Raw genomic sequence first — 11,642 nt, forward strand, 5'->3', positions numbered from 1 at the left:
GATAGCCCTGTACTGGCCAACCAAAATATGGTTCTCAGACCTAGTGCCACTTCTAGATGGCTCCCTGATGGAGCTTCCTCTCAGGCAGGACCTCCTGTCTCAAGCGGGCAGCATGATAATTCATCCATGCCCAGAGCTATGGAGACTGTGGGCCTGGCCTCTGAGGGGGCCAGGCTCATACATGCTGCTCTCCCAACTGAGGTTGTGGAGACCATACTCCACTCCAGAGCTCCCTCCACGAGGAAGTGTATGCGGCCATTTTTGGCCATAGTCCTCTGGGGGATTCCTCGGTAGGTCGAGACCCCCTTTTTTTTATATACGCTTCCTCCGTGGTACTCTGAGGCTGGGGCCTTCAGTACCTACAAGGACGTTGGCCTGGGACTCGGCCGTGGTATTAGAAGGGTTAGCCGAGGCTCCCTTCGAACCACTAGAGGAAGTTTCAGAGAAATTCCTCACCTTTAAAGACCATATTTCTACTGGCTATTTCATCTCTTAAAAGAATAGGAGATCTTCAAGCACTTTCAGCTGCTTCTTTGTGTTTGGAATTTGCACCTGGAATGGTCAAAGCGTTCCTGCACACTAGACCAGGCTATATGCCTAAGGTCCCCACCAAAGTCCCAGGTTCCATCGTACTTTAGGCCTTCCATCTTCCTCCATTTACAACTTCGGATCAGGAGAAACTCAATCTGCTCTGTCCAGTGAGGGCTTTAGATGCATATGTCCACAGAGCTGCCCTGTGGGGAAAAACAGATAAATTGTTTGTGTGTTTTATGGGTCTCATTAGAAAGGAGGTCCAGCATCTAAGCAGAGAATGAGCAAGTGGGTGGTCGAGGCTATCACACTTGCTTATGAGGGGGCCGGACAGCCATCTCCATTAGCTGTCCGTGTTCACCCGACTAGGGGTATGGCGGCCTCAAAGGCCTTAATGTCAGGAGTATCCTTTAATGACATATGTGGTTCTGCTGGATGGTCATCCCAGCACACCTTCATCAGATTTTATAATCTTAATGTGAGTAGAACTCCGGGTGCTTTGGTTTTACAAGATAGTAGCCAGGCACTCAGAGGCACGGCGTAGTTGGGACAGCGTTCCCATCATGTCACTGACGTAGCGTCGATAGTTCCCACGAAAGGGAACGTCTTGGGTTACGAGTGTAACCCTTGTTCCCTGAGTAAGGGAACGAGACGCTACGTCACGTTGCCGTACCTCCAGCATGCCTGGAGCGCTTACTTCAGACATGTCACAGAAGCTAGCGTTCTTTGTTTCCGGGCATGCTTTATAGGTTCCGGTTCGTGACGTCACCCGCCTCTGACGTCGCGTTCTCTCATTGGTTAGTTACAATAGTGCTTCACGAACACAAAAATGCAGAGGATTCCCATCACGTCACTGACGTAGCGTCTCGTTCCCTTACTCAGGGAACAAGGGTTACACTCGTAACCCAAGACGTTTTGCAAGCAAATGCAAAAGCATTGAAATATAATTTTTCCTTCCATCTGGCATTTTTCCCATTAATATATCACGATTTTTTGAGGGTCCCATAGCTCTTCATGGTATACTGACAGTTAAAACTGACAGTTTTTTTACTGTTGCACAAAACAGTACATGTTTCACACAACTCAGTATTTTTATTTAAGGGTGTTTTCACACCTATGGATCGCTTGTTTTGTTCCAAAACAGGGACTAAATTTGTTACAATGTTGCTTTTTTTTTCTTGGTTCGGTTCGCTTTCACATGGCAAAATTTAAAAGCGTACCAAAATGCGTTAAGGTAAGTCACATGGGAGTAAAACTGTCCTCTTATTGGTCAGAATTTTCTCTGCGTCATCCATCAAAATAATGATTGACAAGTTCGCTGCATGAGTTTATTGTGGCTTTATTTGTAACTGTCGAGACACACACAAACACTTTATAAATGTAGCTCTCTCCCGCAGTTAATTCATATTTGCTGCGGCAAATTCAAACCCGCGCTCTTTCTCTCTCCATCTCTGGATTTCCCAGCGCTGTCTAGTAGGCGACCTGTTGTCCGTCTGTCTGTCGAGAGAGACCATTTGAATTTTATAATGAAGCACAGCGGGAATTGAGATTTCGTCGGGACAGCATTCTCGCACGGAGAAGTGTAATTACACACCAGAGGCGATCGTTGGCTTTCAGATATTGTAAATAATGTGCTCACTCACAGAATCAGACATTACTGATTTTTATATCATATTTTCCGTTATGAAAATTATATCATTTGGTTCGTTGGTCCGTTAACTGGGTCGATTGCTTTCACATCTCAAGCGAACCGCTCCAGAGTTCGTTTGAAAGCATACCGAGACCACCTCTTCAAGCAGGTCTCGGTACGCTTGTTTGGTCCGCTTTTGGTGCGCACCCGAGTGCGATTGCTGCTTTCCCACCTGCCCAAACGAACCGCACCAAAGGGGCAAACGAACTCTGGTACGATTCAACCGAACTAAATGAGGCAGGTGTGAAAGCACCCTAAATGTTTGATGTCAGATTCCATGCCATGAAAGATGGTATGAGAACTACAAAACTCACAATTCCCAGTTCAACAGCAAAGTTCAAAGTTAAAAACACGTACAAAACCTAGGACAACTTGACTTTTGATCTTTATCTTTATTTGATTAATGAATCAATAAATCAAGAGTCACACACTGATCATGCAAATACAGTATTCCGTTAAACATTTTCATGAATATTTAACAGTGTCACTCTGATGACATGAACCATTATAGGAACACTCCACTTTTTTGAAAATAGGCTCATCCAACTCCCCTAGAGTTAAACAGTTGAGTTTTACCGTTTTCGAATCCATTCAGCCGATCTCCGGTTCTGGCGGTACCACTTTTAGCATAGCTTAGCATAGTTCATTGAATCTGATTAGACCGTTAGCATCGCGCTTAAAAATGACCAAAGAGTTTTGATATTTTTCCTATTTAAAACTTGACTCTTCTGTAGTTAAATCGTGTACTAAGCCAGTGGAAAATAATTGGGATAGGACTCAGGAAGAAATCATGTTTATAGATGTGATTATTAACGTTACTGTAGTATGAAGCAGTGCAGGACCGAGTGTTGTGGGAGCCGAACAAGGCCGCTAGAGTGATTGCACAACACACGCCTCACGAGCAGCAGAACTTTTATTATGCCACAGTCGCTGGCACCACCTCTGCTTTTGCAGAGGTAACACAGCTCTGTTTATCATATTAGATACATTTTAGTGTGTTGAAAATGATGTTATAAGACACTTGTTTGAGACACACTGCAGTAAGCTAGATTGATATTAGAATATCATATTAAATGCTGGATGGCTTGTGTTGATAAATGGCATGCAATTCATTTTAAAACATTGTATAATGGAGAAAATGCTGTATTACTGTTACTAAAAAATAAAGCTGCATCTGATTATGCTATGTTAGCTACTGTTTTTCTCTTAGGCATGGTAAAGCATGGTACTCACAAAAAAATCAAGAAAATTAGATTGTCTATTAAAACATGTTATATATTAAAGCGTCTTTGGTGTTTCCATGGTTTCTACAAAATAAAACCGGAAAACGAGGATAACGCGGGTATGATGCAATTGAAAGGCGACTCCTCACATGGCCCGGAGCCTTGGTTAAAATTTCAATTTTCTCAAGATTAACAAATAGTTGGAATCATTTGGCATAATATGAGTACTTAAGTGAACAAAATATATAACACTGGCCTAGTGGTTTTTGGATATTTTACTGCAAAATACTTACATATTGCACCTTAACCCAAGTCAAAATTTTAAATCTAACTATATTATATTAACTTTTTTGTCTTTTTGTATTCGCAAAATACTTTTTAACAATGACAACAATAAAATAATTTATAATAATATCTGTATTCATTAATTAATTTAAAAAATAATACACTTTTTATAAAATAATTGAATCAAAATATAAAATAAATAACTGCTACTTTAGAATGGGACAAAAGATTTTCAGGCACCTGGCCACACAAATAAAATGAAATATTTGTCATCATATTTTGAAAATGACCAAGGAACAAAATACAATACAACAAAACAAAACACACATAAACAAATAGAAAACAAAACAATGTTGAACATTATTTTAGAATCTTCTACTTTTCTGTTTCATACAGCACAGGCTTCTGCAGTTCTATGTCCTTGGACACCTGTTTATCATTCTGTACTTTCGTGTTAATCTGTGTGATGGCCACCCATAACAGGATATAGCTTAATACCCGCAGACAGCTAACTAGTCCTACAAACAGGAACCTGATGGGGATAACATTACATTTTAGAATGCATTACTTGGGAATACATAGAATAGTCCTGTCAGATTTGCTCACCTAAAAGTCTCATTGTCATATATTCTGCAAGCACCTCTTCCACCACATTTCTTGTGACCCCATTTCACACAGGTAGAGTCAATAAGAGCACCAAAGTAAATGGGAGCAGGAATACCACCTTTAAAAGAGTGGGAAAAAAACAACAACAAAAATGCTGTGTCAGACCTTAATGTGAATATCTGTGAATTATTTTACATTTTTGGGGCACTCCTAAAAAACAAAACAAAACAAAAAAACAATACACTATAGCAACTCCACATGTGAACTTACCCCAAACTCTTAAAACTAACAGTAGCATGCCCACTGAGAGAGACTTCAGCTCAGGTTCCACAATCCTGCAAGAACATATTCTCATATTAAACATTTAATACAAATTTCTTCCATATGTATATATACCACTGTGGAATAGTTGTGATTCATCACTGTAAGATATGCTGTGAAGTAATTAAACAGAACCTCAATGAGATGATGAAGAAGGGAACAGTGCCCAGACAGTACACAAAGAAGGCGAGAGACTGCAGTGCCAGATAGATATAGAACATTTTAGTACAGCTGCTCTCTCGTGAACACTGTCCAAGCACTGCAGAGGAGTTCCCAGCACTCATTCCCCAGCTCTGGACACATGTACAGTCATGAAATGTCTAACAATACACACACACACACACACACACAAAATAAGAAACTAAAAAACATGTAATAATGAAATTAGGTCAAGAGTTAAAGGTAGTTGTTCACCATATTCCATCCCGTTCCACGAGTGGAATTGCAGCCTGCATGACAAGGAGAGATGTAGGTCACTCCATTCTGCCCACACACTGGATCCCATTGGAAGTCAGAACACCCACAGCCGGCATTGCAAGAAGTGAGTAAATCACTGTTTATATTCTGAACTTCTACAGATCTGCCGCATAAACAATAGATTATATTACATATTTATATGACCCTACATAGGACAAGCAGTTTGTTAAATGGATAGATTGAATTGATGGATAATGTATAGTTTCCATGATACAATAAGATTTATACAAAGAGTATGACTGGAGATGAAAGTACCCTTGATAGGGCACTGTGACCCCAGCGACATCTATATTTTCACAGCTAAGAGCAAAGTAAGGGATGGTAAGAAACAATGCTGAAATAGCAGTGAAAAATGACATTCTTGCAGATCCTAGCAGATCCAGTTGAAACCTCTTCATTATACACCCACTCAGGAACATACCCAGTGCCACTGGTGGAATAGACGTCAGTCCTACAGAAATATATAAGTACAGCCAGTTTAAACAGCCAGGGAAAAAAACAAAGACATAACATGACAGTAAATCATGGCATTTGTCACCTATGAGAAAGTTGGTCTTGGTTGCACTTTGTCCAAACTGCTGTTCCAAATACTTTGGCGTATATGTTATGAATATCGCAAAGGCGTTGAATGCCAATACATTGGAAACCAGGTACAGGAGATAGATCTTGTTGGTGAGCAGACGCTTCAGAGATGGCCCAAAATCTAGAAAAGTAAAAATAAGCAAATTTGTTTAACAATCTCTTTTATTTTACATTTTTTTACATGGTCATAGTAGACCAAAATAACACTTTAGAAATGATAACAATAAATCTCCATTAATTTCCTGCACATTCATTTTTCCAACCCTGTATTACTTTGATCTTTGTTACATAAAAGTTGATTCATTATTTAGTGACTAATTAGATTTAAATAGACTTAAATTGTATGTATTTAACCATTATAATAAGTGTAAGGTTGTCATACCTTTAGCTATCTCTGTAATGCTGGGTGTGTGTTTGTGTTGGTTTGAGGGGAAGTCTAGCTCAGAGGTTTGGTGGTTTTCAGGTAGAGCTCTTGGCAGGAACCAGAGAGGCAAAGCAGCAAGGAGAGTCAACAGCCCAGAAACCACATAACCCAACCACCAGGCCCCAACCCAGCGAGAGTCCTGAGGGGTGATGGTCTCTGATAATGAGAAGAAATATATATATATATATATATATATATATATATATATATATATTTGTGTGTGTGTGTGTGTGTGTGTGTGTGTGTGTGTGTGTGTGTTCACCAGCCTCACCACCTCATTTCACTATTCGCCCACTCAGTGTATTCTATCAAACTTGCTATCAAGGATGGCATTTATACTCACCAGATACTCATTGTCTGATCTCTGATAAGAACATATGGACTTATCTGCTTTTAGATTGTAGAGTTACTTACCTCCTGTCCATCTCAGCTCTATCTTCTATTTTGACTCTATCTTCATCTGTTCTCCATGTATGTGTTTCCCATATTGTGTGTCCTGCAATCCCATCTGTTCTTTTTCTGTTATAATACTTATCTGTTCACTATTCATAACTTAAAAAAAAAAAAGATCCTGCACTTGGGTTCACCATCAAACTGTGTGAGTTGTCTAGCTGAAAGAAGACCCAGGTACTAAACCCAGGATCAGGATCTATTATAAAACCAGGATCTAAATGTCTCCCACGGGACAGGCTGATAACACTCCCTCATTCATCTCAACCACAGAGAGCAACCAGATCTTTGTCCCTGCCATCTCTGTTATTGAGATCATCCATCCTTCCTTCCGTTCTGCCAGAGAGGTCTTCCCTGAGTGCCTTTTCTTGACTATAGAGGCCACTAATGGGCTATTCTCCCAGGTAACAGGAGTCTTCATTGAACCTTTTGTTCTCTCCACAAAGACCAACCCAAATCCTACTTCACTACTCAACCACCTCTTCCATCCATCAACTCCTCAAGGGTCCCTTCTTTCACTGGCTCCCTCTTGGTCACTCATCCTCTTGTTTCATCTTGTTACCTCTGTCCATTGGTTCTGCCAAGCTCCTAGTTCCTCCAGCTTTAACATGGCCTCATATGTTGGGCTCCCCTCATTCTGTTTCTCTTGATTATCCAAGGAGTCCTGTTTTCCCCCGAGCTACCAAAGCATCCCCTGAAGCAGTGGCATCCGCTGCAGCATCGGAGATCCCTGTGGCCCCACCCACACTGCTGGCTCTCTATGGTGGGTTTCCTTGTTCCATCAGCTTTGCCTCATCTTTAACATGACCAAATCTTCTTAAGTCTCCTAATCCGTTGACTCTTCTGAGGTCTTCCACTCCTGGGTCACTTGCTCCACTGGCCTTGCCTGAGCATCCTGCTCTGCCAGTGTAATGAGTTAAAAGTAAATACAAGTTGAATGTAACACATTGCTTTTTCACTAAAATCCCTCTATTGTGTTTTGTATTTATTTATTTCTGTTTTTCTTTGAGTAATACATGTTGATTCTACTGCTCACTGTTTAGAGACTTTTATTTTGACATTTTCTTCTGGCGCTCTGCTGATTATCGTATTTGTACGATAATTTTGACCTCTGTACGATGTACGATCAATAATGAAAAAAAAAATCCCATAATGTACGATAATTTCATAATTTTGTGACCCTTCAAATGATGGTCGTTATAATCGGCTTATACTTGTTGATCTAGCTGTGGATCCTCTACTACATCATGATTGTAAAGAGAACATGAACTGGTTAGGCATAGGCCATCCGTCTATGCTTCCACCTCATCTCATGTTATGTCTTTCTCGACCAATCATCATGGAGAATGACTCTCTCTCACGAGCACAAGTTAATGTTCCTGCCGCAGCGCTTTTAAGTAAGTTTCTTCCCATTAATCTATTGTGGTAATTTGCAGGTCATGTCTAGATAAATAATCTGTATTCTGTACGTTTGACTCGTCAAGTCACCTTTATTTATAAAATTTAAAAAACTTCATTACTCGAAGCTTTTAATACAGTACGCATTAGCGACATGTGGTGGTCAGGATTGTTTTCTCTACCATATCTAAATTATCGCGGAGCAGATACGGTTTGAAAAAGCATGTGACCAAAGCTTCGGAAGTCCTTGAGAGAATCACTCTTGTCTTGAATCAGTTCTATCAAATCTGATCATCTAAATTAATTTGTGACAATGAGACCACCACTCGTGTCATGTGTAACCTGGTCAACGGATTCACATATTGATCAATAATATAAAATATACAATTATGTGATCATAGTTCAACTACATGTACACTATTGTAAATGATACTGAGACTATTTGCAGTGTTCTGTTGTATGTTTCATACGCGAGTCAATTAGGAATGTGAAGTTATAACGTGCGTATGATATGCTATTCGCGTGGTTTTGAGTGATCAGTTAACTAACAAATGTTATACCATACAGGATTGTCTCATGAAACGCCCACAAGAGTGAGATATGAACTTTATTTGTGTTAATCCACAGGTATTTCACTCTTTATGGTCTCTCTTATGTCCTTTTATAATCTTGTATTATGTTACTACTATAATGTTTCAGTGTCAATGTTTATTTTCTCAAGTGTTACACAAGAGCAGTTCACATTGGTTATGCTGGAGAGAGGATTGTCTCATGAAATGCCCATAAGAGTGAGATATGAACTTTTCGTGTTAATCCACAGACGAAGTGAAGTTAATGCTGGCCGTGGCTGTCATCAAATCACTTTTTGGTGAACCGCATTAGAAGTGTCCTGAGTCTTCTTACACACAACGCAGGTGATGGTAACGGCGGTCAGCAACAGACCAGTTACACCAGCTTCCCCAAATCCTCCTATTCTGCCAGATCACCTGAGGCCTCCTGTTTCACCTGTTCCCCCTGGTCTTCTTCTCCGCCACCGTTTTCACCTCTTCTGCTGCAATGGTTCTAGCTCTGCCGTGGTGGTCTTCTATTCTGTCACTGCTTCTGTGGTACTCAACTCAAGACCTTACTTGACCCTCTGACCCCACCCTGGTCCATTGCCATTCATATATCACAGTATTTGCATGTTACCTCAAGGTACTTCAAAGAGGAAGTACTTCAATATTAAATGTCAAAACAAAGAAAAAATGCACTTCTTTTTGGTCCTTTTTTTTTTTTTTTTTTTGGATTGATCTCTAAAGTATAACAATTTTAACTCACCTTGATTCACCAAGCCAATGTCCACATAAAGACTAGCACACAGAGATCCAAGTGTGTAACCAAAAATTGGCCCAATCACTCCGAGTGTGTGTAGGCAACCTACAAAAAAGAAAAACATTGACTGAATCACAGGTACTTTGTTTGAGGTCAACAAACACACACAATCATTTTCTCACCTATGTAAAAAGCAGAGTTTTCTGGGTGTGCATAATCATCAATGAATGACATTCCCAAAGGGCAGATGCTGGCTTCCCCGATGCCACGAATAATGTTTCCCAACAGCACAATCACCCATGTGGGCGAGCTTTCCTCTTCCCCTTTTTGGCACCCTATACAACCCATATAGAGTGCTCCGTTGGGTATGTTACTGCATTTTACAATTAAAATATTCAAATGCTTTTCTACATATAGCATGCATTACCGGAAACAAGCTGTTGAACAGTATTCTGGGTGTCAGATGAGCATGTGGAAATCACTGTGAAATTTTCAGCATCATTAGTGTGGGCGGCAGCTGTATCATACTTGTACCTGTCAGAAACAAACAGACACATAAATAGTAAAAACATTTTAAATACTTTAATCTTAAAAAATGCTGATCTTTATGAGGTGGATCTTCATTAAATATTTTAGTATGAATAATTATGAGTATTATGTGATGGCCATCAGTTAATTCAATATTACATTAAAATACAATTGATAGCTACAATGGCTTGAAAACACATCTTTTATATAGAAAAATATCAGATAAGGAAAATATACTTGCAAGAAACAGAAGCAGAGAATGCTATACGGGTGTCTTTATATAGCCAATGGTGCTCATTGGATGTAATGGAGGTAAACACTAGATCTATGCATATTGGCAACACAGCCTTCTTCAGGATGTCCTGAAGAAGGCTGTGCTGCCGAAATGCGTAGATCTACTTTTAACTTGTTTTAATGATTTAAGCCCAGTTCATTAAAGGCTTTTTACTTTACCACGTGAGTGCCTTGGAAGAATTTCATCTACATAAGGAAAATATACCTTTAACTTGATGCTTGGACAAAATTAAATTTGTCAATGAATTTGAACATTTATTGAAAATGTTATAAAAGTTTTTCAAATTCATATTTAAATGAACATGAATACAAAGAGAAAAATTTTAAGGACTTTAGGAAATATTTTTTCTGTTTTGTTCACTCTCATTTGTCATTGTCTCATGAATGTTACTCACCGGCCCATAATGAAGTGAGGTAAAGCCATTAACAGTGTCCCTATTCCCATCAGCAGGACCCCTGCTCCAATGATCTTGGGCCTGTGAAACTTAGCGCCAAAGTAGCTTACCACAGTAATGACCAACAGATTGCCTGCAAGCAAATGTGACTTTATTTAACAAGTTCTATGTTGTTTCATATCATACCATCAATCAGTTGTTCAATTTATAAAGTATGAACAGTAATTCTGTCACATTGCAGCACAGTGGTGTGACTCACTAGTATAAGTACTCATCTAATGGGTGAACCTCTGCCCTCATTTCTCAGTGCAGCTCTACATATCTCAACTCACCCATTTCAAAACTGCCATCGATGATACCAACAGTAGAACTTGGGATCTCAAACCGCCTCTCAATCTGAGTGATGGTGCTTTTGGTGTAAGCCCCCGTCAGGGATTTGGAGAAATAACAGAAGGCAAGTACGCCAATAAAGATCTTTCAAAGAAAGAAAAGAGATTAAGTCAGAAGATTTTACCTGTTTTTTTTTTTGTTTTGTTTTGTTTTGTTTGTTTTTTTTTGTTTTTTGGTTTTTGAACACTTGTTGCTCAATTAACTTGCATATGGTCAAAGACAATGTCTCTTGCCTTCAGACTTGGGGAGCAGCATTTGGCCTGAGATGTTTTCTGTTCATTACTGTCTGAATACTCCATTGGTCTGGGCACAAGGAACCCATCTGGGCTGCCCTCCACTGTCATGCTGAACTATGGGCTAGTGGAAGAGGTAAACAAATAAAAAAACTGAAGAAATAAGACAAACTGCAAAATTGAAGTTGTGTGCTTATGTGGAAAAATGGAAACCATAAGTATAATATCATAAGTATATAAAACCATAAGTAAAATAATAATAAATAACATTAATAAAACAAAATAAATTCTAGTAATAAAATGTTGACACTAAACAATTTTCCCTTTCAGTGCATTTGTAAATAATTTAGCATATTGCTGGGACAGTGCAGTTCATTATAATGTTTCAACATTATATATAATTTTTCAACGATTTATTTAATGACTTTTTTTATTACTTTTGAACAATCAAAAATGTTGATACTATGTTGAAATGTCTTAATAAACGGACAAATACAGTTGAGA

General features: G+C 39.2%; 1 protein-coding gene across 1 annotated transcript; it reads right to left on the reverse strand.

The window, feature by feature from the left end:
• Positions 1–4,331: 4,331 nt before the first annotated feature.
• LOC137023979 (solute carrier organic anion transporter family member 1C1-like) lies at positions 4,332–11,204 on the reverse strand. Its single transcript, XM_067391119.1, has 13 exons — positions 11,139–11,204; positions 10,848–10,989; positions 10,516–10,648; positions 9,726–9,832; positions 9,481–9,633; positions 9,305–9,403; positions 6,098–6,295; positions 5,672–5,836; positions 5,389–5,584; positions 5,071–5,236; positions 4,792–4,976; positions 4,606–4,670; positions 4,332–4,453 (listed from the first exon to the last, which is right to left on the reverse strand). Exons 1-13 carry the CDS (start codon positions 11,202–11,204, stop codon positions 4,332–4,334), a joined length of 1,797 nt encoding a protein of 598 aa, XP_067247220.1.
• Positions 11,205–11,642: the final 438 nt, after the last annotated feature.

This window comes from Chanodichthys erythropterus, chromosome 8 (assembly GCF_024489055.1).
Source record: "Chanodichthys erythropterus isolate Z2021 chromosome 8, ASM2448905v1, whole genome shotgun sequence".
Classification (NCBI taxonomy): domain Eukaryota; kingdom Metazoa; phylum Chordata; class Actinopteri; order Cypriniformes; family Xenocyprididae; genus Chanodichthys; species Chanodichthys erythropterus.

Excerpts from the sequence above, each read along its gene's own strand:
- LOC137023979 (XM_067391119.1), bottom strand. The coding sequence starts at position 11,204 with ATGGAGTATTCAGACAGTAATGAACAGAAAACATCTCAGGCCAAATGC. Across the intron at positions 5,237-5,388 it reads GTCACAGTGCCCTATCAAGG|ATCTGTAGAAGTTCAGAATA; the intron begins GTACTTTCATCT and ends TTTATGCGGCAG. Across the intron at positions 4,671-4,791 it reads TTCTTCATCATCTCATTGAG|GATTGTGGAACCTGAGCTGA; the intron begins GTTCTGTTTAAT and ends ATGTTCTTGCAG.